The sequence below is a fragment of the Colossoma macropomum genome, unplaced genomic scaffold (assembly GCF_904425465.1).
Source record: "Colossoma macropomum unplaced genomic scaffold, Colossoma_macropomum, whole genome shotgun sequence".
In the NCBI taxonomy this organism is placed as follows: Eukaryota; Metazoa; Chordata; class Actinopteri; order Characiformes; family Serrasalmidae; genus Colossoma; species Colossoma macropomum.
In genome coordinates, this window is record NW_023494791.1 from 19,682,588 (window position 1) to 19,708,485 (window position 25,898).

The 25,898-nt window shown below is 39.1% G+C and overlaps 1 protein-coding gene across 1 annotated transcript in view; it reads right to left on the bottom strand.

The window, feature by feature from the left end:
- Positions 1-25,898, bottom strand: part of slc24a3 (solute carrier family 24 member 3) — a 91,404-nt gene that overhangs the window by 61,297 nt on the left and 4,209 nt on the right. Inside the window, exon 2 of the mRNA XM_036574295.1 lies at positions 10,742-10,846. Coding sequence (XP_036430188.1) covers positions 10,742-10,846 — 105 coding nt within the window. The remainder of the gene's footprint in view (positions 1-10,741; positions 10,847-25,898) is intronic.

Genomic DNA, 25,898 nt, shown 5'->3' on the forward strand with positions numbered 1-25,898 from the left:
TGTAGGGATTTTTTTCCTCCCAAAACCATCGCAGCACGCTATTCTAATTGTCCTCTCAGTAACTGCAGGCCATTCTCTATTTAGAGTCACCTCAAAGCTGCACTGCCATAACCAATCTGACACTATATATACACACTCATCCTACGCAGAAATATACATCTGGCCCATTAAGTGAAGAAAGAACAGCAGGGGAAGGACAGGCCTATTCTCAGATGCGGCAGAGCGGACGCTGTGTTTGAGGGCATTAGAGGTGTCCTTCGTGACACACACACAAAAGTTAGTCTATTTTCTCACCCATGAAAATCTGATGCAACAGCGAACCCTGAGATACGGAGAAATGCTGGGCTATAAACACTGTGTCATGCACACTGTATGTCCAAAAGTTTGTAGACACCCCTTCTAATTAGTGAATTCAGTTGCACCCATTGCTGACACAGGTGTTCATTTGCACAGTTTGTGCAATCTCAGAAGAAAGGCACTGCCAACAGAATGCGAGCTGCAATTGCACCAAGCCCAATGCCAAGTGTCAGCTAGAGGGGTATAAAGCTCCTCAGCATTGGGCTGCAGAGCAGTGATATTGCATTCTCTGGAGTTGTGGAGCTCAATCCAAAAACTTTTGGGATGAGCTAGAGTGCCATTTGTGATTCAGAACTAATCATCCACCCTCAGTACCTTACCTCACTAATGCTCCTGTGGTTGAATGCAATCAAATCTCCACAGCAATGTTCTAACATATTGTGGAAAGCCTTTCCGGAAGAGTTAAAAAACAGACAAGGCAGACAAACTCCCTATTAATATTATGATTTCTGAAAAAATGGTGGATGAACAGATGTCAACAAACTTTTGGACATACAGTGCATGTCAAATGTACCAATAAAAGTAAAGAGCCTACCTGTATTAATCCTATTAAGTCTCCCATGGCATGTTAGCCTTATAATGCCTCATCGCATATTTTGTTTAATTTGGTCAAAAGTGCTAACTCTACACATTTAATCGATATCACGTTCGCATTAATAAACAGAAGAGAATTATTACTATTTGAATTTGATAAATGGATTGTTGTGGGTACAGTCTTGTTTTGTAGCAATAAAACAAATTCTCAAATTTTGTCATGTTTTTGTCATTTGCTGACAATTATATGTGAAAGAGATGGAAATACAGACTCAAAATTATAGATACAGAATGCAAATCAAATGTAATTATTATGCAATTATTCATTATGTAATTCATTATGAAATTATGTACTTACACATTAAAAGTAATGTAATACAAATTAAACATTAAATAATATTAAAATAATAATTCTAGACATCTAAAGGTTAAAGCTACAGTCTGGGTGACAAACATAGACACCTCCCATTCAAATGCCACAACCAGCAGTACTGTCAAGACCTGCAGATAATAACAGTAACGTGACGCTGATGTGGAAATTCAGCTTAGTGCACTTGAAAGCACTTATGACGAATAACAAAGCTTCAGAAGGAACGATGTTACACATATAGCTCAAACTTTCACTTTCAGTTACACACAGAGACACAGACATAAATCAAAGGCATTGTCGTTGAGACAGGAAGATGACAATGACAGCATTCACCCCCCCACACCAGGTTTCTTTATCCTGTTAGTCAGACATATAGCATTCCAGAGAGGGCTGTTTAAGTGTTTCTCTCTTCAAGCCCCAGATTTCTACCTCAGCTTTTTCCACAAATCTCTCCTCAAAAGGATAGGAGCCACTGGGAAAACCTGCTTAGTCATGGGGAAGAGGACAGCCAGCACCCACTGAGCAGGACTGCACAAGGAATGCCTACTGCCTCTGTTTACTCTCACCAACACTGTTTTTGCTATTTCTGCTTTATTTATTTCTGGTGGTTGCTAGAAAAGAGACAGAAAAGAGAGTCAGGAACAAGACAGAGACAGAAGCAGGAAGTTAGTTACCCTTTCATCTCCTGGCGGAAGGCCAGATTTCTGAGCTTCACTGTTCCTTTGTGCTATATTTTGTCGCTGTCATTGTCACTGTATGAAAACCTTGTAGCTAGTGCAGAGGTACTGATAAAATTAAACAATCCACCACAACATGTATCGTGGTGTCATAATCATTGTAATAACATGATTATATAACATATAGATCATATTTAAGTTTGCATTTATAATAATATGAGTACTGGTACTTTGTACTAAAAGAAGGTCCTAATATGCTGTCGCAGCTTGTTTTGATTGGGCTGTTTTGTTCTGTTCTGCAAAGACAGTATTTTAAATGTTAACCTAACGAAGGAAACTCACTGTTTAGTTTTGTATGCTGAACTGTTCTTTCAAACCAATCTGAAGCCCCCAGCCAATGACACACACTGCAGTTAACTGCAGATACATTTTTATTATCTATCAATACCACTAACTTGTCTGACACCAATACAGATAAACTGGGATAGATGATATATCGCCCAGCACCACTAAGTCCGTTTTTAAAAAATTTGAACATACTAGCTACCCTTACCTTATAATTTCATGATGGACTGAAATCCAAAATGGCTTACAATAAAATCTCTTTATATCAATATAAATACAATATAAATATACATTACAATTAAGAATGTCTTTATGCTTCTTCCATAAAGTTACAATTTTGGACGTACAAGCTTTTGCTATCACAACAACAATATGTTGTTGGTAAGAAGTGACAAAACCCCTATAGATCTCTTTGGGGAGATGATCTAATGTTCTACTCAACTGATTTGACAAATCTTTTTGGTGCTGTCTCATCCCAGCCTCAAGCAAAAAGCGATTAATTTGGCAAGGCATAAAGTGGGATGAAAGAGTAGCAGCCCTAAACTGAAGAGGTGAATTATAGGTCATCAGGGCCCTGTACTGAAATCCCCTCTAATGGCCTGAGCCTCCTGCGGTGGAAAGTAATTGGGATTAGAAACACCTGAGGATCCCAGCTGCAGCCTTCAGAGACAATGAGAAAGAGAGAGACAATGAGAGAGAGAGAGAGAGAGAGAGAGAGAGAGAGAGAGATTTATCAAGATTATCTGTTAAACAGTAATAATGAAATGAAAAATGAAAACAGTTTGGGAAAACAATAGGTACCATGTGCAGCTTAGCTAAATATATTCTAATTCAGTTAAACTATAAAAGACTTTTGATTCAACAATTTCTATTTTAAAGGGTTTTAAAGGAAGCAAATACGATGGCACATTTTTATCTCATATATAATCTTTAAAAGGGAAATAATTCAAAACAGAATCAACATAATCAGTGCAGATATGGCCTTTAGAATTTGTTATTTGCTAACTTTTTTTATTCTGGCAATCATTAAATCATTAAATACATCTTGAATCTTCTCAACACTCGAATTGGACAGTCATACTAGTGAGACACAGTGTGAGCGGCCTGGCATTAAAAGGGGTAAACGTGTAAACAATAGCCATCGACTGAGATACTGATTTTCATGGTGAATTAAGGGAACCAGGTTTGGTAAATGATTCTCTATGACTCCAGAGAGAAAATAATGGGATACGTGAGCAAAAACAGGTCAATCATGTTTGCAGTTGCGAAGCATGAGTGGAACACAATCCCAAAAAAACTTGTATCACTTCTTCATTTAGCACAGTACTTAACATCACTGAAATGTTCCTCCTTCTTCCACAAAACATTTTGTTTTGTAACATGTAGTCTAACATTACCTGTACTAGGCTATTAATCACTTGGCTAGTTACTTACAGCATCTACCCACAATCAGTTGTTGGAACTCTGGTGGTTTGGTTTTGTCTCATTTTTCGTTTGTGCATCATTGTTGTTGTGTTGCTGTGAAATGTTATCTCTGCTATTACATATCGTTTGTTGTAATGCACTGCGACTTCTGTGGGTCCTGCTTTGTGTTTAAAATTCACTCTGTGTCACAAAAGATATCTTCTTATGATGTAACAAAACAACAGAAGTCGCTAAATGTCCTGTAAAGACATCCATTGTGTGATTTTAGAAATCTTGTTGTTTGGTGACTCGCCTTGTACATCTGAATAGACCATCATGTACAAACAAAACCTACGATATACATACTCACACTGTATGAAAACACTCCGTCCTCTACAGACAGCTCAGTCCATGAACAATTTCAGATAAAGCTGTTTCATTCAGAACTATGTTCTGCGCACCGAGTACTGAACAAAGAGAAGAGCAGCTAACTCTGCACTGCACTGAAGCTGAAAGCCAGGTGGTGGTGTACACGGTAGGACAGTAAGGTCTCTCCACAGTCTGTTTCACAAAACAAATCTGTGTTAACATTCATACCTCGCTGTTCTATTCAGTCAAACACAGTAAAGTTGGCACAGGCGGATTTTTAGCAAATGTCGACTATTTGCCTCCGTTTCACTGGCCTTCGTGTCTCCATCTGTGTTGGGGAAGGGGTTGATATTATGTGTTTAAAACAGTCTAAAATCGCACAGTGCAGGTCCCACAGCTTTGTGTCCGACATCCATGGAGTCAGTAACACTTCTCTGTGTAAGAAGAGCCTCCTTTACTGCCAGTTTGAGTCATTTGCTCATTAGCATGGCACTGTATACTTGGCTTACGTCATCAGCTGGTATGGGAATATTGTATGGGTATCAGTGAATTTTTACGAGTAAATGAGCATGGTATTGGCCCGATATACAATACCAGTAACAGCATTGATGCAGAAAACACATTTTTATTCCTCTAATAAAGGTGGTATTAATCTTATTATAGCACTGATATTTCTTGGATGTGAGAAGCCCACTCCAACAAACAATGTATATCATGAAAAAATTAAAATTCTTGAAAGTGGTGTAAAATGTGTTTTGGAACAAAACCTTCAATTATTTATACTTGATGTATTCAACTTTTTGACTAATTATTGCAGACCTACATGTGTGTGAAATTTACTTATATTACTTATTACTTATTTTTACATTAATGTAATAAAAGAAACGTAGCTTGACATTCTTACCATTCAAATACCAGTGAAAGCAAGTAGTTCTTGACCACACTGAGCAAACAACCTACCAGAGTCTCTGATGATAGAATAGGTAGCCTAGTCACATGGACTGAACTGTAACTCCAAGATTTAAGTGAGATATGTATTGGGAGACTTTTTTTTTTTGCATTTGACAACCCAAAAACAATTCTGAATTGTATTTTACTAGCTAACGAGGTGGTTTCATATTGAGTATGTAGCCAATTAATCTCTAGCTCGACTAAAGTTTTAATGGTTTTATCATTTATTTGAGTGTGCATGTACATGTGTTTCTCTGTGCAAGGCTTGACAGGCAGCAACCCCCACACCACCTACATATTCCAGCAACCATGGGCGTCCTACTGTGTAATCACTCCATTTTACTCACAAACGCCCCGCATCTAGCTTCTCACCTGCTGCTTCTGCAGGCCGGGCTGCCGTTCTCACTAGCACTCATTTGGTTTTCTTAAAAACAGAAATAAAGATTTCAGAGAAGTGATTAAAATGATTAGACTGACTGCGGAGCACGCCCCGCTGTATGAATTGCAATGTGGGAGTGCTGAGCAGTAATTTCGTATGAAATTAGCGTTGCAGAGAGGCGCGCTCAACCAGCGGCGACAGCGGGACGGCAGTGACGAGAGACACTCTTGCGCCTGTGTGCAGTCTTATTTCCACCAGGAATCACACTCTCCCTCTGCTGCGAGCGCACAGCCAGCACGCCTCTCAAAGGTCACATGCCTCATGACTCAACTCGTCTGCCTTGCTGGCCGGCAGTTCAACTGGACACATAAAAGAGCAACAGTAACAGGACTGCACCTCGTCCAACTGACTGGACAAACAAGTGTTTCAGCAGAAATCCCAATAATGAACCGAAGTCTCTTAAAATTTTATTAAAGCAAACCTATAATATAAGTACTGTGATATAACATTGAATTATCAAATATATCGAGATTTATTAAATAAAGTTTTCACTTCATTTTATGGAAGCAAAACAAAACTGAAGACTAAGTAGACAAAACAACATTCTTACATGTTTAGATCATTCTTCAATTTATGAAGTAGATAAACAACATTTAAAACAGACTTTATCTTTCCTTATTTAACCAAGGTTCTTCTTAAAAGCAATTTACAATGACACGTCAATGTAGCATGAGAAGTCTTGCCTTACTGGTGTATTATTGCATTTCTGATTCCTGCCTGAAAACGGGATCAAACCCCATTCTTCTGTGTGTGACTGCGAACATGTTATTCATTATGCTGTCTAAACAGTCCTAAGCCCTGATCTCACCAGAAAGAAATGGCACCATCTCATGCATTTTGGTAATCCTGTAACAATGGGATTAATATACATAAAAATATTATTAATTAAATAAAAATACATTTTTTTAATCCTACCCCTATTATTCACCTGTTTTAAGATTAAGTAAGTAGGTAAGGTGTTTTTTAAATAATCTTTATATTTTTAACACTTTGAGTTTATGCTGTTTATTTGCATTTAAAAAATGAAAAGTACTCATAATGTACCTAATCCAGTGAAACATGATATTTTTTGATGATTTTTTTAACCGTTAATAATTATTAATTATCAGAATTCAAACTCAGTACTGGTGTCAGTTTTTTATTTTGGCCAGGTCCTGGAAGATACCAGTGGTTCTGCATAGCTAGTAACCTAGCCAGTTCATGCTACTCTACAATGCAACCTCTGTGAAAAGCTCCAGCAGTGACACGCCTCTTCATGAAGACTGAAGTATGAGGTCCCTGACCTATAACTGACCTCCCAGGTTCATTTTCTGGAAACTTAAATGAGCACAAAATTGCAATGGATATTCTGATCTCTGACACTGGTTGGCAGCATGTATGGAGGCTGATGAATTGGTGAGCAGTGTCCATTGACCCATAACCTGTTCAGCAAAAGGGGCAGTGACCTCAGTAGTCATACCTGAAAGATAGCAAAGATGGGTGATGAATTCCATCCAAAGCTAATGAACACACAGGAGACATCGAGCCCAGAATGTGTTGGCATTGGTTAGCTAGTATATTGGTATTATCACAATGTATTACAATATTAAGAGGACTATAATATTAAGAGGAGCCTGTGTCTTTCTGTTGCCATGTGTGTGCAATGTAAAGAGAAGAAAAACCTAAAACTAATTACTATATCAGTATTCATGCATTTGTTAGTCATATGCATATACCGTCTGGGTATATGTTCTATTTTTTCTAAAAATAATTTATTAATTCAAAATTTGTATTAATTCATATGAACATAATTAATATAAAGAAAGGTGTGCAATTGATTCCAGCTCTGAAATGTATAATATTGGTAAGTTAAACACTTGTATAATAGTCAAGAATCTGAATATTGGTATAAATGTAATGAAATTACAGTTAAGCTATTTTCTCTACACTGTATGTCAGCATAGAATCTAAAAGTTCCAGCAGCAGCCAGGCTCCTGGAGGGTTAACAATCAAATAAACTCATCAGCCTAGCCCCCAGACTGTCTTCAGCTGCCTCAAACAGCGTGGCAGACAATGTGACTTGATGGATGAAGAATTAATTTACAGCACATTAGCATTAGTAATCAAGCTAATCACTGCACTGCCTGTGTGTAATGATGAATGTCTGAATACTTCGGGTAGGCCAAACTGCTGCAGTGTCAATTTGTGGGAAATATAATACAGAGATCTGAGAAAGGGGGGGATTCTCTCTGAAGCACTTCCCTAGAGAACTGTGAGGGGTGTGTGTGTGTGTAAGTGGGAGACAGATAAAGACAGAGAAGGAAAAAACAGAGAAAAAAAAAAACGCTGTTCAGAAAAGCAAGAATAATCACAATTAAAATAATTACAGCATTTCCAGAGTCAAGACTAATTAAGGAGAAACAAGCCATTAGGATTCTTTATCTAAATATAGATTGTTTAGCGGGAGCATGATTGGATAATGAAACATCATGAGCTGGACAAAACAAGACAAATACTTTAACACAATCTGTTTAATGCCGAAGCAATGGGGGACTCATGGTAGTAAGGAAACCCTAAACCTGTGCCAAGGCGGCAGGCTGTTTGGGGGTGAAGGGGAGGGTGTATCTGGATTCCCAGCACTTGGGCTTTAATGGTGAGATCAAGGATCTGCTTGGCAAGGACCAGAGCCTCCTGAAACACCAAGACCCCACTTGGAAACGTTCACCGAATCCGCCCGCGGAAAAACACTAACAAACACGAGCTGGCCCGGCAGCACTGCGGACAGCGAGCTGCTCTTTCAACAACACAGCAATCAGCAAAGAGTAGCAACACACAGAGCCTATGAGCCGCAGCTAATCCTCCATGAAAAACAAGCCTTTACCGCTAGTGTTTTAGTCGTTGTGAGATAATACATTATCTGCTCTGGTTTGTTTATCTTCCTGTTTCGGTGCAGACTGTTCCCTAAGCATACTCGAATTCAGAGGAAAAATTTAGAGGAAATATTAAAACACTGTCAGACAACAGTGCTTCCCATAAAATTAAATATTTGGTTTAGCTCTTGGATAGGAGAAGCTATTGTCTACAGATTTAACAGTTCAAATAAAGCCCTCAGGAATACAGTTATACTAACACAGTGCTGTAGTAGAGCTACTCTTTAACAAAAGCACTGCAGTGGCTGAAGGGACTGCTCTGGGGTAGGAGGAGGAGTCAGCTAATCAATTGGCCTAGAGTATCGATGACTCCTTTGTTCAGCAACGATACCTTCTCCTCTAAGTCTTGCTCTAATTAGCCACTTCACATTGGCTTAGAGTGTGAAGCTCTGTGCAAGGCAGCCTCCTTGCTCTATGCAGCAAAAAAAAAAAACACAGGAGAATTAGCCAATTTAATGAACAACAAAAGTGCTACCTAGCAGCAAAAGCTAGCAATGATAAGTTGTAAACATGTTAGAATGTATTGTTTCACTGGGAAATCACTAAGATAGTTCAGCAAAAAATCGAATTTGACCATACCCCAAATGTAGCTGATCAGCCAAGACATCTTAGGCAAAGGAACTATACGTAGGGTTTGAATTGAGGGAGGGCTGGGGGGTCTTCCTTGAATTGTGATAGGTAACATTCACACTATCCTACATGTGTTTTAGTGCAACAACCAAACTATGACAAAAAATTTATCCATTCATCTGGCAAACTGAACCATAATTTTGTTTAACTTCTTATGGGATTCATCTGCCTGCTGATGACTAAATATTTGTTTTCTACGTAAGTAATATATATTGTAGTTAATTAACTTAGACAAAGTAGGCTATTAAACCTACTTGCCATGTCTTTTTGTCAGCTTCTACATGACCACCACACATCATGCGCTGTGCACAGTGTAGCAGATACAGCAAAAAGTGCATCTATATCAAACAGAATGCACCACAGTGGGGGCACCAATAAACGGCAAGTTCAAGTTCATTTTACATTCTCTTCACATAAATTGAATGGAATAAAACATAATTTGTGAATTGATCACATCTTCTATCAGCTAACTAACTTCACAAACTAGCTGTTGCCAAGCTGAAAGATACCAGGTGACTGGGTTGTAATGTTGGCTAAGGCACAGCACTAACATCTGTTATCTGCTATCTGTTCATTTAGAAGGCTTTACAGTCTTTCTTGGTGTAAATTCAAGCCAAGCCATGTGTGATCTACTATGTCTTTTTGTGGTGTTATTCTGGGTTGAATGTAATGCTGAGAGATGAATTTAAACCTTCAGTATAAGACCAAAATAGCTACCAAGTAATGGAAGCCAGCCTTGTAGCTCCTGTGCAAAACCAAATAACTAAACTTTGGACATCACATATGTCTTGGCTGATCAAGTACAATTGAGGTAAGAAGTAAATGATGTACATACAATTATTCTTTCAACTATTCTGTTAAAGTCAATCTACTACTGTAAAATGTAGCCTATGCAGTGTTTACCACTCATTGTGCAGAAAAAGACTGCACAGCTGTAAATAGGCTTTTCTCTTGTTTCAAAGTCAGCAAAAAGCTTGATGCATAGTGATTGACAATGGTTTTTTCCACAGCTTTTTTCTGATTTCTGACAGATTTTGGCATGTTAAACGTTGTCGTCATATGTTTAGCAGGCTAAATGTTATCACTGCTGATATTTACTTCCAATTGCTTTCACTTGTAAGTGGGATGGCTCTCTTTTCTAACCCATGACCCCTACTCATAATTAGTCCTCTGTTCGCAAAGGCTTGTACATTGCATGCCCCCCCACCTCCCCCAGCCTGCAGAGAGCCTCCGGAGCAACAATAGTGTCGTCTGTGTCAGCAGAATTACTCACTCAGAGGGTAACAAAGGAACCAGTGACCAACTCATCAAGTCAGTCAGAAACTACCCCTCTGTAGGCCTAACCCAGACCAAAGTGACAAACAGCATCCCCAAAACTGCACAACACAGTGACCTTTACAAAGCAGAACTGTAAACATGAGTGCTTGTATGACAGTAATATTGCACATGCAGTCTAATTTGACACAAAGGTCTCTTTTCACAACATGATTCTCAGCATAGCTCAGCCCTGAAAGGCACTTCCCTGTGGAAAACTAGCATAAATGCTTAGCTATGCAAAACACAATTGTAGAACTAAAACCCAAACAGACTTCTTACTTAATCAGTTTCAGAGGGGTCACACTTCTGCTTCTGCATGTGACCTATCTAAACATTAACACAGTACATCAGCTGTATTAACTGTCTACTGGTGCTGAGATACCTGCAAAATGGCACCAATGACTACGCATGTTTGGTGGTACCGGGTACGGCTTCTTACCTGGCGGAGTACAGTTCCTGTAGGAATGCCCCTCTGTGTCATTGTCGAAGTACTGCAGGAGCCTACGACTCTCCCACTTGTCACTGACCTCGGAGGAGACATAGCCTGTGAAATGCAGAGACAACACAGTCGTCAGATCAGGCTGCAGCAAAGTGGCAATTGGAAATCAGAGGGTTTTTGGGAACTGTTGAAATATTTAATGTACTGAAAAGTTACAGTTTCACTTCCAGCCCAAATCTAACACACCTGATCCATCAAAACAAAGACTTCTGAAGGCAATAAACAGGTGGATCAGATGGGTCAATTAGGGTTGGTGCTAAAGTCTGCAGGAAGGCAAATCTTCAGGAGCAGTGTTGGTGACCACTGGCTTAAAGAATATGATTAAGACTGAGTGTAACCATCATAACTTTGTATAACCCTATGAAGATCATCTGATGTTGCTTCTGATTTTTGCCCTGATGAAGGCAAATTAGTTTGAACCATTGACATTATGACTTATCACTGATATACTGATGGGAAGGCTCCTCTTCACCTACTGTGGTCTTTTTATGATTTTAAGGGTTTTTTGGGGGTTGATCACCATAGCTATCATTTGGCTTCTTAGTTGTGCGTCCAAATTGCTGGTAACCAAGAGGCAACTAGCATCTTTTAAATTTTAACCTTCATGTATTAACTATACTGTGTTCTGTAGTGTGAACTTGTTTTAAAATGTAAAGAAGTAAATCTGGTTACTGACACTGACGCGGGCCACAACAAGGTGTTAAATACCAGCTTTTGCAGTCGCCCAAAAAATTCCATATTGGTGCATCTGTAGCTAGTAGTTACCTCCCCAAATCCCCCAGTGCACCTGAAGTGGTGGCTTACTCTGAGAAGCAATGAACCAATATTCAGTCTGCTCAGGCAAGGTATCGTTAAGTCTAGCAAAGAGTGTGAAATCAGCGTGGACTGGAACATTCTTTTCACAGATTCTGATAATCCATCTGGCATCCCATGTGTCACCTAGACAAGTAAAATGTGCAAAGTCACAGCACAGCACACTGCGTGGTGCATTTCAGAACCATGACCCTTCACATAGCGATATCTCAAAATGACCCTCTGAACAGCAATGTCTCAAAACGTGTCCCGGACAGGCCCTGACTGGACCAGACGGCCAGAACGCTCCCATTTCCAAAGCCTTCACAGGGACACTGTGAGCTGCAAAGTGTTACGCAGTGTCACAATATCACAGGCTCGAAAGCTCAACGAATGCGGCATTATTCGGGGGGAGCAGAGCGCGACATCTTCACAGCCAGCGCAGCGCTGTGGAATATTCATGAAGCCCGTCTGTTCGGGGATAAGGCGCAATAAATGTGACATCACAGGGAGGCCTAGGCTCCGGCACGGCTTGACTGGGGTGGTGGTGGTGGGGGGTTCGTATTATTCTGTCAGCGCTGTCATCTGGGTTACAGCGTCCTCAAGAACCTCTGCTCATTTCCTCTTCACTCCAGAGCACACGGAACTGCTCTGACTTACAGCTCCTCTGGCTAAAAATAAAAGCTCTATAGCGCAGGGCTGTAGATAAACAGCGCTTAGTGTGGGGAGCGCTGACACTGAACGGAGCTTCACAATGTGACGTGAGCAATGGCGTCATGCACGCCCTGAAAGCCCTGTCGTGATTGATGTTATTGATATTATTTCGTTTTGCTCGCAGCTTTGATTGTAAGGTCAGGTATTAGCGAGTGCCTTTTTATCCTCTCCTATCACACGCACATACACACATCTATTGACAGTGGATTTGAGTGCTGCTTTCACAAACAGCCTTTTGTTGCAATGCGGACAGGCTCAGGCAGTCCCAGGAGAGGTTGTTCAATAATTCATGGCACCCTCAGGTACACCGATGTCAAGAGTAAAGTAATCATGTAAAGTAAGGATAGTTGTGACATGCACTGCAAATATGATGTGCTTCTCTCATCCAGGCTGCAAGGAGACAGCAGTGATCTTTCCACGGGGAGAAGTCCAGTGAAGTTTAGCTGAGAGGAGAGCCAATCGGCCTGAGAGAACCCCACAAGATCCCTTTTTTTTCCTCCTTTCTTTCTATACCATCTTTCTCTCCGTCTCTCTTTCGCTTGCCATGGCACACTGGCAAAGGGCCCAATATCAGATCGTTGTTGGCCGATGAGGTTTCAATGTCGGTATCAGAAAAGAAAAAATGGTATTGTGCCATCTTTACTATCCATGCTTCGCCCACATATGCATTCTTTTCTAGCGATTGTTGTGAGGTAGGAAAAGCTTTACAGAAGCCTGTTAAAAATCCCATTCAAGATAATGAGAAACTGAAGAACGCAGGTTTTTTTTTTTTTTTTAAATAACCTAAAGTAAGAGTGTGTAAATAGTTTTTACTTATATTTATTTATAATTTTATAATATATTATTAAAGATCACACTGTTACGATAGATCAGGTGTGTTTTTGTTATCAAAACTTTAATATTTTAATTAAAATTTAATAAAATTTTTGACTGTTTTGGTATGTATCAAGATTTTTTCAAATAAAACCATTTTAGATGTTTAAAGATGTGTAAGTTATCTGTGCTTTATTATTCCAGGATGTCCCTTCACAGTTAATAAGAAACATTTTTAATAACAAGTAAATCAGCTTTTTGTTAGAAAGCGTCTGAATGTAACTGCAGCACCGTTTAAGGTGGAACGGGAATTTTCAAAAAAGAAGGAGACTTCAGCATCATTAAATTTCTCATTTGTCTCATATGTGTGTTCCATCCACTCGTGCCTCCGATCGTCAGACACTGCTGGAATTTGGAAAAGATAATTTAGAGGGATAGTCATTCACACGATTAGTTCCAGTATCCGCGGTTTCTTGAGCGCAGTTGACCACTCAGGCAGCTTCTCAGGTGGTACAAGAGGAAGTGTGGCAATCTGTCTGGTGTCTGTAACAGGCTAAGGTTAACTCCAAAAGACTGGCCATTCCTTTATGTTCACTGCCTCAAAAACAAAGCGGACTACTTCAGATGCAACAGATTAGACAGTGCGAGGTGATTAAGGGTTTTATGGTTTATAATGCATTCAATTAAGTGCCACAATTTCTGCCTAGATTGAATGATTTTTCTCATTAGGTTAAATGCTCTGTAGGGTTTATCCAACCTCACAATGCATTTATAGGCAAAGCACAGATAGATCATATTGTCATATGACAACTGGATGTACAACTGGAAGCATGTAATGCAGTAAAGCAGAAGTAATTTCATTTGTGACCACATACAACTATATCAGCTGATATTATCAGTTATCTGAGGTTTTAGCTCCTTAAATTCAATATCAGAGACAAAATGTTCATATCAGTCGGGCTCTACACCGAAGCCTCTGCCTGGTTAAAGCACACGTGTCTAATTAGCCATGCAGCACGGCTGCCATGTGAAAAATCATGTTAGAGGGAAAGCAGGAGGCGATCCATTAGAGTGAAGCAGCCCGGCCTTACCATGCCAGCTCCGCTGGAACACGAGCACGGCCGGGGCCGTTGTGTTGCTTTCTGACACGTTGTGTAGAAATGCCATTACCTGTGCAATGAGCCAGAATGCACTCAGAACACACACACGCGAGGGGGATGAAGGAAGTTACTATGGAGATGTGACGTAACCGCAGAGACCAGAGGGAGGCAGTGATGACATAACACTAAGATGAACAAAGCACACACTTGCAGGCACACTGCACACACACTCACACACACTGCACACACAACAGCTCACATGCAGTCAGAAAAAAAACAATGAGACTCCAAACAGAGGATAGAACAAACATTTAGCCACTTCTGCCTAAAAAAAATGAATGTAAGCAATACATTTATAGCCACAGAGCCCAAAACACGTGCCGTCTGTAATGTAAACGTACTTACTGCAGCGGCCTTACCGGCATATGGTTCAGTTTAGTTTTTTGTTTCTTTTAGGTGGTATGTTTTGGTTACTCATTACCAGTGAATTAGAAAGCTCTGTGACACCCCTGCTTGACTTTAGCTCTTACAGATATTTACCATATTTCTCTCTCACTGGAAAAAAAAAGACAGAGCACTAGCAGTGCCCCCCCACACAGACACATACACAATGTTATGTAAAATATAATATAATTACATAACAAGGTTTACTTTCCCGTCCTCTGAGATGTTTACAAAGTCAGCACATGGTGTGCATCATAAAACAAAGAGGCACACACTAACCCTTTCAGAATGGTATGACCCTCGGCCTAACCACTACACAAATACTCGGGAGGGAAACTATCAAACAGCATAAAAGATCATACAGAAAGACGAGTGAGATGTAGCAGACTAAAAGCCAGCTCCAGAGAAAAGCCTGAGGTGTTCACCCCATATTCAAATACTTTTGCAAAGGACAGACATGACTAAGACAGGTTATGTAACTTTGCACCATTCGCACAACAGCAGGTCTATTTGCAGGGAGGCAGTTCACAGATGCTTTGTCTAAACTGTCTTTACAAAATACTGTTCTATGGAAGAATACTAGTGCACAAGGGAGCAGATTACGAGGTCCCTCAACATCAACTGTGCAGTGGGATGTTTTCACTGCAACTATTCTGCGCTTTTTTAACTTCGTTAAAAAAAAAATAATTTCAACATTTTATCACTCTTATAACTGAGACCTTGTAAAGTTGATGTCATTTCAGTTTTTTTAAAGATCGTTGTTTTTTTTGACAAAAAATTTTTTTAGCTAGCTGTGTATTTCTGTAGCTACTGGACACTTATATTAGTACTTCAATTCCCACTTGGAGAATGAAGTACTTTTGAGGCTGAACTAATGTTGCCAATTTACTGACTCTGTCGCTAGATTTAGCAACTTTTTCAGACCCCTTTAGTGACTTTTATTAAAAAGAGCACCTAGCGACAAATCTAGTGACTTTTTGCACAAACAAAACCAAAAGGGAGTTGCCAGTACTGCCCAGCTAGCAAGAGGCACACCTCTTTCTCTGTCTATTCTTGAGAGGCAGAGAGGCGGAGCAGCATATTCAGCTGACATAGACATGAATAAGCTGCACATGTGCAAACAGTGTTGTCAAGGACTGATCACTAATCTGTATTGCTTGCTTCTCCTTTGTTTTAATTTAAACCAGGGGTGCACAACTCTGGTCCTGGAGGGCCGGTGTCCAGCACAGTTTAGTGATTTAACAGCTCAAACACACCCACTAAACCTGGCAATTTAGAAGTTAGTTGAATCAGGTGTGTTTGAGGCGGCAACCCTGATTTATTCAATTTAATAGATCTTTTTGATCATTATCACTTTTCATTATCACTATCGTCTTTTCATTCACTATCACTCTGAAAACAGAACATCCTTCTTGTCAGCCAGACGGAGGCTGGGCACTGAGTAGGGGTGCAGGAAAAACTCGATTCTTAGATGCATCGCGATGCGGACGTGAACGATTCTGAATCGATTCATAAACGTCAAAAATCGATTTTTCGAACGAAAACGTGGACTCACTTTGCTCTGCTTTAAGCTTTAGCTTTAGCCGCTTTTCCTCCCATCTCCGCCCGAAAACTTTTCCTTGAAAGTAGATCAGTTTCTTGTAAAATGTTTCTCAATGTTCGACTGTTTTACGAGACTGAAGTCGCTTCTTATTCTCCAGCTTCTTGTTCAGCCAAGTAGCATGGAAATTATGCTTCACGCTACCAGTTGTGTAAAACCAGCCTTAGGAGTCTCAGTTATATGCAGTGATAAAATGCTGCATGTAGTAATTTTATATTAAATTTATATTAATTTTTTCTCAAAATTATTTAATGTAGCTGAAACAAACAAGTAGATAAACTCTGCCAAAAGTGTGGACTTGAAACATTCAATCAATAGCATATTTTTGTATAACGGAAGAGGTGATTTTTTATTGTTTGCATTCGCTGAAACATTTTTGTTGTGTGTACAGTCTTGTTTTGTGAACTAAAAACCATTTTTATCATGTTTGTGACATTGTTGGTCATCGAAATAAATAGAAAAAAGTCAGAATCTGTTGATGCAGAGTCTAAATCCAATTCATCATTAGATACTTCATTATGTATTGAAATAATTATGCAAGGTACATGTATTAACAAATGACAAACAGTAGATTTCTAAGAGTTATTACTGATTGTGTGAAAGATTTTGTCCAGAGAGGAGGGGGGATGATTTGACCATGTACCGTAATAAAATAACATGTTGAGTACATGACCTGAACAAAAAGGCTGCCCCAAAAACAGCTGCTGGGAAGAACTCTGCGCTATACATTCAGCAGGCCCTGCACATCCGACCCCATACTGTCAGTGCAGAGATAAATTTAGCCCCACATCCGTCCACCCTGCCAAACTTTAATTACCTAGTTTATCTTCATTAGCTATGCAGGTGAGGCCCTGGATGTGGGACAGAACTAGCTGGAACTAGGAAAAGTTGTTGAGCAGACCTGTAGAGAAGCATAAAGTAGCTGTGCTCTCTGCAGGATCAGCTTGGCATGTCTACAGCTCTACAGGAGATGCTATTACATCCTGCCCATCAATAATGACACTTACATATAAACCAGAAGAAACAACTTCTCTCTATGAACAGCCTGGCTCAGCCATCATTTATGTGGCTCATAATAACAGTGTTTAGTTCTCCTTAGAAGTGTTGAGTTATTACTATCATTTTGCTACTTAAATGTAATTACATAACTACTTACAAAGTCACATAATGAATTACATTTACATTCAATTCACGTTCTTTAACGACAGGTTCCAGCCTTTGCTTTTTTGTCGTTATCGATAGGTTCTAGCTTGTATGTGGACTGTTTCTTTCATTTGTTTTCATGTAAAGACAAAAACAGGGCAAAATTAAATATGTTTTATTCACTTTATTATGATTTAAAATCCACACCTGCATCATTATTTCTCCACAATGAGCTACCAGTATGTAAATACTGATATGAAATTACACCATGCTTTTGTTATCACTAGTGATAACTCTCACTTATACATGTTAATAACTAAACATAATGTCAGAAAGGGAAAATCAATAGAGGTTATATTTATCATCAGTGATTGAGTATCAGTGATGGGTTGTCTAAGGATGTGACAGGCCATTAACAGGCTCATTAGAGGCTGGAGGCGGTGATCCTCCTGCTGTGCGTGTCTGCTGTCAGGCAGCCGAGCTGGAGGACAGCTTCATCTCTGCCACTCCTTCAAAAGGCTCAAGGGCCAAGCAAGGGGCTTTGAGGTTGAGAGTTACCCAGCAGGAGTGGCCCTTTCTGGGACATCACTCTGTGGAGCGCCAATCCCCCCCACCCCCCACCCCCCAACAACCACCCCTGCACCAACTGTAGTTTCCACTTAACGTGCAGAACTCCATAACATACAAGGAACTCAGAGCGGGCTTCATCAGCACGTTCAGTGAGAAGAATAATGACGGTTTCTCCACCACTGTAAACACTCTGATACACTCTGATCTCCTGAATTATAGATCGCTCTGCCTGCATGGCTGGAGGCTTCACAGAGACTGACTAAAACCTTCCTCAATACGTCAATGACAGAACTGAATCCGACACATCTGCTGCAACAGAAAACGTCTTAAGGATGAAACATGCTTCACTTTTCAAACAAAGTAAATTCTGTTCTTAAACTGTTTTTCTTGTTTTGTTAGCATCAGGTTCTCTATACTTTTTATGTTTGTTCTTCTGCTTTATGCGTTGCAGATCAGTGTCTGCTGTAAAGGTGCTTTGTTGCTTTTGTTATGTGCGTCATACTTATTTTGGTCTAGCTATCAGTCCTGTATTTGTTCACTGAAGAATGTATCAAAGGCAGCGGCTGATGAATGCATGCAGTCTATATGAGAGAATGGGAGATAGACAGATGCTGCAGAGCCATGTCCTGTATAATGTAAAAACTGGATAATTTTTTGTGATTTAAAAAAAAACATCTGACAAAAAAGATATTATTAATTAGACCTGGGCAATATGACAATGTTTATCATTATTGTGATAAATTATGTCACGATATGTCATAATATACTTTTCTGAGCATACTGTGTACATCAATACTTCAAGAACACAGATGAACTGCATGTTTCATTACAAGGAGAGCATCATTAGTCCTGTTGAATTCGAAATAGTGAAGCACAGGATAAGAAATAATGAATAAAAATCACTGTATTGATAGTTTCTGATAGTTTTCTGGCACTACTCATTCTTTTTTGCTTGTTCCACCTTTGTTAATGGCATACTGTGTATTGAAGTATGGAGACATACATTTTTTGCTTTATCTCCCATATCTGCTCCTAATTTTCCCATTTATAATTAACAATTCAACAAGCCTTTCAATGCACAACTTGTACATTGTGTTTTCTCAAACTGTCCTTCTCTATTCTTCTATATAATGTGAGCAATGCAGTTGAATATATAAACATTTATAGCGTTTAATACCTCTAAAAGCTACATAAAAGAAAGCCTGTACATGAAACGGTGTATCAGATTTTGGCTTAAAAAATGTATTTTTCAAATCCATTCACGGCAGACACATACGTGCAGGGCATTCTAAGGCAAAAGAGGTCCAAAAAAAACTTATTTTTTCAGACTTACCACTATTTTAACATTATCAACATTACATATAAAAACTTGTGTAGGTTCACTGATCGTTTTGGATAGTAAATGAAATGACTGCATTTGCGTTGTAGACATCGCGACCCCTGGTGCCTATCACAAGCTCTTTTACTTCAAAGCACTCTAAATGATTCTGTTTATATATCTATGATTGAATTACAAAGAAATTATGAAACATTTGATGGAATTCCCCTTTAAACTTCAGCCACATTTCCATTCATATGTCACTGTTGCTATGTAATGTTTAACCACAGTACAATGTTGTCTTGTCTGTGTTTATTCTTGTTTTTGCTCTGTCACTTGCCTGTTTTTGAACCCAGCGCTGCATGTTGAACTTTGTATGATAGAATGTCTGGAAAGTATGACTCGTCAAGTTACTAGACATGAACTTCCTTCACTTCCTTCAAGACACACTATTTTTAAAGGAATGATTCAGCTGAAAATTCATAAAATTTACTAAAAGTCTTATGTGACTCAAAAAGTATAGTATAGGAAAAATATTGTACAGTATAAATCTCCTTTTACATAAAGATGTTGAACATAAAGGGTGGGAGAATACTGATATTCTTCTCTTATTTCAGTCTGTATGTTGGTTGGTAAAGATCTCTATCACTGTTATGCATTATTAGTCAGGATAGCACAAAAAGTACTGAACACAAATGTTGACAAAGCTTGAAAAGGAGTCACCACGATCACAAATTAATATGCTATTAAATGTCCTTCATTCTGTATTTGCATATGGTTCATAACTTTTAAACTACCTTTCAAATCCTGAGAGCATTATTCAAACCCCCAACCTGGGTAGGACTTTTTTGAGCAATAAAGAAAAACATAAAGTGTAGACCCTGAGCCAGTAGCATCAAGCACAGATCTGCTCTCCTACCTTAGGCAGGTTATGTTACAAAACACTATTTCAACATCAAATTTTTATTTATTTATTTTTCTGACGGTAGCTTTATGTAATCAGATGGAAAATCAAACAGTGGCTTATATAAATTCAAAGCCGTCTGTAGATTAAAGGTCTAAAACTCATTATGCTTTGTTTGTGGATTATAATATCCAAAGCATATTTGTCTTTTCGCAGCAGAGAAATACCAACACGTCTGAATAAATTATATTTGATCATTTCTTCTCAGCGCTTCTTCTTTGAAAAGTAATGAGCTGTACTCTCACACCCTTGCTGGCAATTTCCATTCCACCCCACAGCCAACTCACAATTAATCTCAACTAAGCAATTAAAAGGCTAATCAGTTCCTGTGCCCCACTTATTGTAGGTGAAATGCTTTTCTATTGTGTTAGCTTTGTTAATGTGAGTAAAGGTGCCAGGCTAATTACTCAGCAGAGCTCTCTGGATGAAGTGTTCTATTACAACTCACATGTCTGATAACAAGATGGCTTTTCCCATCACCACCATACACTTTACACTTTCTCCTGTCTCTCTGTTAGTCTTGCTTCAGGTGTCACCATGATCAGTACATTCAGTATAGAGTTTATACTGAAAAATATATTAGACGTCTATTACTGTTTTTACTGTCACTTTGATTTACTATTTAAAGGCAGTTCCATAGTTACGTAACTCATTATATATGCAGTGCTGTGCAAAAGTCAGAGACTTTTTAATTTCAAGGCAAAACAAGCCATTTTTCAGCATCAGGAAAGAGCAGAACACATATATTTAAAAGAATTACAGAAAATGTTCAGTACTTAATGTGTCAAGCTTTGCCTTTATTACAGCTTCCATTCCTTTCAGAAGACTTACTTTCTTTTTTTTCCTAAGAAGCAGGGATATTTTCCCACACCTCCAAAGTTCAGTCTTAGAAGTTGGTTGCATTTTCTGCTTCTCACAATCCAAATAATCCCAAACACATTCAGTGATGCTGACGTCTGAATTCTGGGGCGGCCAGTTAATTGTACAGATAACTTCTCATCAAATTCAAATCATAATACAATATCTCCTTTTCTACTTCTCAGTTTCAACAGAATTTCTCCACTTGTTTCTGTCAACTATGTGTACAAAAAAGGTTAAATTAAAATTACCGTACACTTTTGTTATCACTGGCAATAACTGCGACTTCTACATGTTAATGAATAGAAAATTACAGATTAACAGCTGAAGAAGCTTCAGCCTGAGTAAAGCAGAACATCAACAGAGACAGCGAGTGAGCTGCATTTTAAACCTCACAGACCCTCACACAGATAAGGCCTCATCAGCAGAATTAAAACAATGTGATTTTTTTCTGTTTATCAGTTGTTCTCAAAACACACACACATAATTCATCTTCTCAACTGGCTGCGCCAATCAATACCAAAAAGTTCTACTTTCGGCAAAACTCAGAACTTTATAGCCAAAGGTCCAGGTTTGATTTGAGGCATTTGTTTTTCTCTCTGGAGTGTAAGCCACAGCTGCTGGCTCTTAAAAACTTCATAAACAGATGCAGTGCTGAGCCAAGTCCGCTCTTGTCTATGCCCGAACATAAAGTGGGCGGGATGCAGGGGCATCATAAATCATGTCTCTAATGAGGACATTTAGGGTGCACTATATATAGAGGGTAGGAAAGGTATATAGGACGCCCCCCTCTCTCCTGAATTAACAAGCTGTGCAGCTAGTGAGAGCCACTAAGGGAGAGACACATGCAGGAGTCCTGCAAGGCCTTCAGATAGAAAACCCCTCTCTTCTGTCTCTCTTTCTTTCACTCTGCCTCATTCTCACCTGATCACACGCTCTCGCCACAGAAACTCTCCACTAAAGCATCTTGTGAATTCCAAAATAAGACGCGGCTAAATTAAGACAGCACTAAATAGGTCCATCCTATTAAGAGGAACCATGAAAAATTTATGTTTAATTACCTTTCCTACTCACATATTGACCAAATGACCTCTCATTAAATTTCCTTGTCTATTCTAGCTTCAAATGTGCTACCTACACTTACTTGTCATACATCAGTAGAATAAGTGCTTTTTTAACCCTCCTGATGCTTTCATTACAAGCTTTACTTTTCAACTTGTGATGTTTCAATGACTGTATGTTTTCAGTGATAATGGTTTCATTAATAGCAGGGTAGTGGTAGTAAGCAGCAGCAGTGGTAACAGTAGTAGTAATAGTAGCAGTAGCAGCATAGTATTAGCAGCTGTAGTAGTGGTAATGGTACAAATAACACAGTAGTGGTAAAAGTAATAGTTCTGGTAGAAGTAGCAGTAGAAGTAGAAGCAGCAGCATATGCTCAGGGTATACTGAGTAGAAGTAGTAGAACTAATAGTTGTACTAGTGGTAGTAGTAACAGCAATAGTGGTGGTACAACCCCAATTCCAAAAAGGTCAGGACTCTGTGTAAAATAAATGTAAATAAAACCTGAATGCAATGATCTGAAAATCTCATAGATTCATATTTTATTCTCAATAAAACATAGAACACATATCAGATGTTAAAAGTGACACGTTTTACCATTTCATGAAAAACATTTAAGTCATTTAGAAATTGATGGCAGCAACACATTTAAAAAAAAGTTGGGACAGGGCCATGTCTACCACTGTGTACCATCCCCTCTTCTTTTACCAACAGTCTGTAAATGTCTAGGAAGTGAGGAGACAAATTGCTGGGGTTTTGGGAGAGGATGTTGTCCCATTCTTGTCTGATGTAGGATTCTAGCTGCTCAACAGTCCTGGGTCTTCTTTGCCAGATTTTTTATTTCATGATGCGCCAAATGTTTTCTATTGGTGAAAGGTCCGGAAGGCAGGCAGGCCAGTTCAGCACCCGGACTCTTCTTCTACGAAGCCATGCTGTTGTGATGGATGCAGTATATGGTTTAGTATTGTCTTGCTGAAATACACAAGGGCTTCCCTGAAAGAGACGTTGTCTAAATGGGAGCGTATGTTGTTCTAAAACCTCTACACACTGTTCAGCATTGATTGCCTTTTAGATGTGTAAGCTGCCCACACCATAGGCACTAATGCAACCCTCAAACCATCAGAGATGCAGGCTTTTAAACGGTGCACTGATAACGAGCTGGATGGTCCCTCTTCTCTTAAGTCTGCCGGACATGCTGTCCGTGGTTTCCAAAAAGGATTTCAAAATTTGATTCATCTGACCACAGAACAGTTTTCCATTTTGCCTCAGTCCACTTTAAATGAGTCTTGGCCCAGAGAACATGGCAGCGTTTCTGTATCATGTTGACATATGGCTTCTTCTTTGCATGATACAGCTTTAACTTGCATCTGTGGATTGCACTGCGAACTGTGTTCACAGACAGTTATTTCTGGAAGTTTTCCCAAGCCCATGCAGTGATTTCCAGTACAAAATCATGCCTGTTTTCCATGCAGTCCGAAGATCAAGAGCATCCAATATTGACCGTTGGCCCTGTCCCTTGTGAACAGGGATTTCTCCAGATTCTCTGAATCTTTTGATGATATTATGTACTCTACATGGTGGGATATCCAAATACTTCGCAATTTTATGTTGAGGAACATTTTTTTTTTAAATTGTTCTGCAATTTTTAGACGCAGTTTTTCACAGATTGGTGAACCTCTGCCCAACTTTGCTTCTGAGAGACTCTGCCTCTCTAAAATGCTCTTTTTATACACAGTCATGTGATTTAGATGCAAATTGCTCCTCCAGCTGTTTTTTATTAGTACCACTTACTTTTCCAGCCTTTTGCTGCCCCTGTCCCAACATTTTTGAGATGCATTGCTGCCATCAAGTTCTAAATGAGTAAATTTTTTTCATGAAATGGTAAAATGTCTCACTTTCAACATATAATATGTGTGGAACATGTACTTTTTTGGAATTGGGGTTGTATTAGCAGCAGCAATAGTAATAGTAGTAGTAGTAGAAATAGCAGTAGTAGTGGTAGAAATAATATTGTGGTGGTAGTTGTGGAAGAAGTAATAGTTGTAGTAGAAGTAGCAGTAGCAGTAGTAGTAATACACTCAAGTGCATAGTTAACTAAAACTATTACTAAAATGAAAACTAGCACTAAAAAAACCTAACTCCTTAATTCCTTAACTGTAATAATAATAATAAAAATGACAGTTTTCAAAAACATGGAAACTAAATAAACTAAATCAAGACTATAACATCATTTGAAAAACTAACTAAAACAAAATAGAATTACTGAGAAAAAAACTTTAGTTTTCACTTTTTTTCAGTTCAGAAGTATAACTCTTCTGCGTTTGGCTGTTTTAAAGTAAAGCTGGAGCTGAGCCGAGCTCAGCCTACTGCTGTGTTCATTTTATTCTGCCCTTATCCAATACCTAGTATCACTGAGCTTATCTTAATCTGGAATCTAAAAATAGTCTAAAAACTAAAACTAAAACTGAAACTAAATAAAAACTAAACTAAAACTATTCATTTTTCTAAAATAAAAACAAAACTAACAATATTGATGCACTCTTAATACAACCGAAACCTAGTAGTACTACCAGTAGTAGCACAAGTAGTAGTAGGGGGTGTTGGCAGGCTGCAGCGCTCAAAACAAATGACTCTAAAAACAGGCCACATTATGGGAATCCCATACGAGTATATACAGAACACAGATCTCTTACTTCAGATACACTCTTAAATAAGACCAATGAAAAACTGACATTAAATATATGTTACTTTCACTACTAACTTTTGAAGGAACTTGCTGAGATAGACTGTTCTGCAGCTAAAGCCAAAGCTATAGACCTTAAAACCAAAACTGTGCATAATGGTACTGATTAAAATTACATGGCATTTACAGCATCTGATGAGCAGTACATCAGTGCAGAAATATGGAAGCTCTGAACTGGACTAACCAACAGAGCTCATGCACAAGAGTGCAATGTTTGTAATGGGACTAAACTAGTCACATATAAAGTCTGCACCATCAATCCATACGACAACTAAACTCCCGCAGTTTCTATGCCAGCAGTCTTCCTTTGCTGAGTTTTGCTTGTGCAAAAATAATGCAGCTGATTTTTGTAATCTGCATTTGGATGAGGTACATAGTTGCCAACGTTCTGACAGAAGAATCATTATTTGCACTTCATCCATGAATCAAATAACATGATTGCCTTCAATCACCGTGAACACATTTCAGAGTGTGCAGGGTAATGTGGCTCATCAGCACACAGCCTACACAGTGAGAATTTAGTGCTGGCTCTTGGTTTGAATGCAGTATTTGACAGAGCAAAATTTCAAAGAGAATCATTGATGATTAGACATCTGAGGCGCACAGAGGAGGATCATTTTGGTGCACGAGCAGGGTGGCTGCTTTAGTGGACGGCTTTCTATAGACAAAAGGACCACTGGCTCCATTCAAACAGCGAAAGCGATGGCTGGAAACACTGAGTCAACAGTTTTTGGGCTGACGGAATTGGCTCTACACACAGCGGTAGCCATACAGGTAGGCATGAAACCTGTACAGTTCAGAACGTTAGAAAGTTAGAGATGTTCATCGGGACTGTTGCTCTTCCTGCACAGTCACCATACAACATTCGATACAACACTCGTTGTCTAAAGTGGCTGTCTGAAGCATTCAGCTACACGGTTTCCTTCATTTTTTTCCCCCAATTTAGTCGTATCCAATTCCACCGACTAGTTAGGACTCC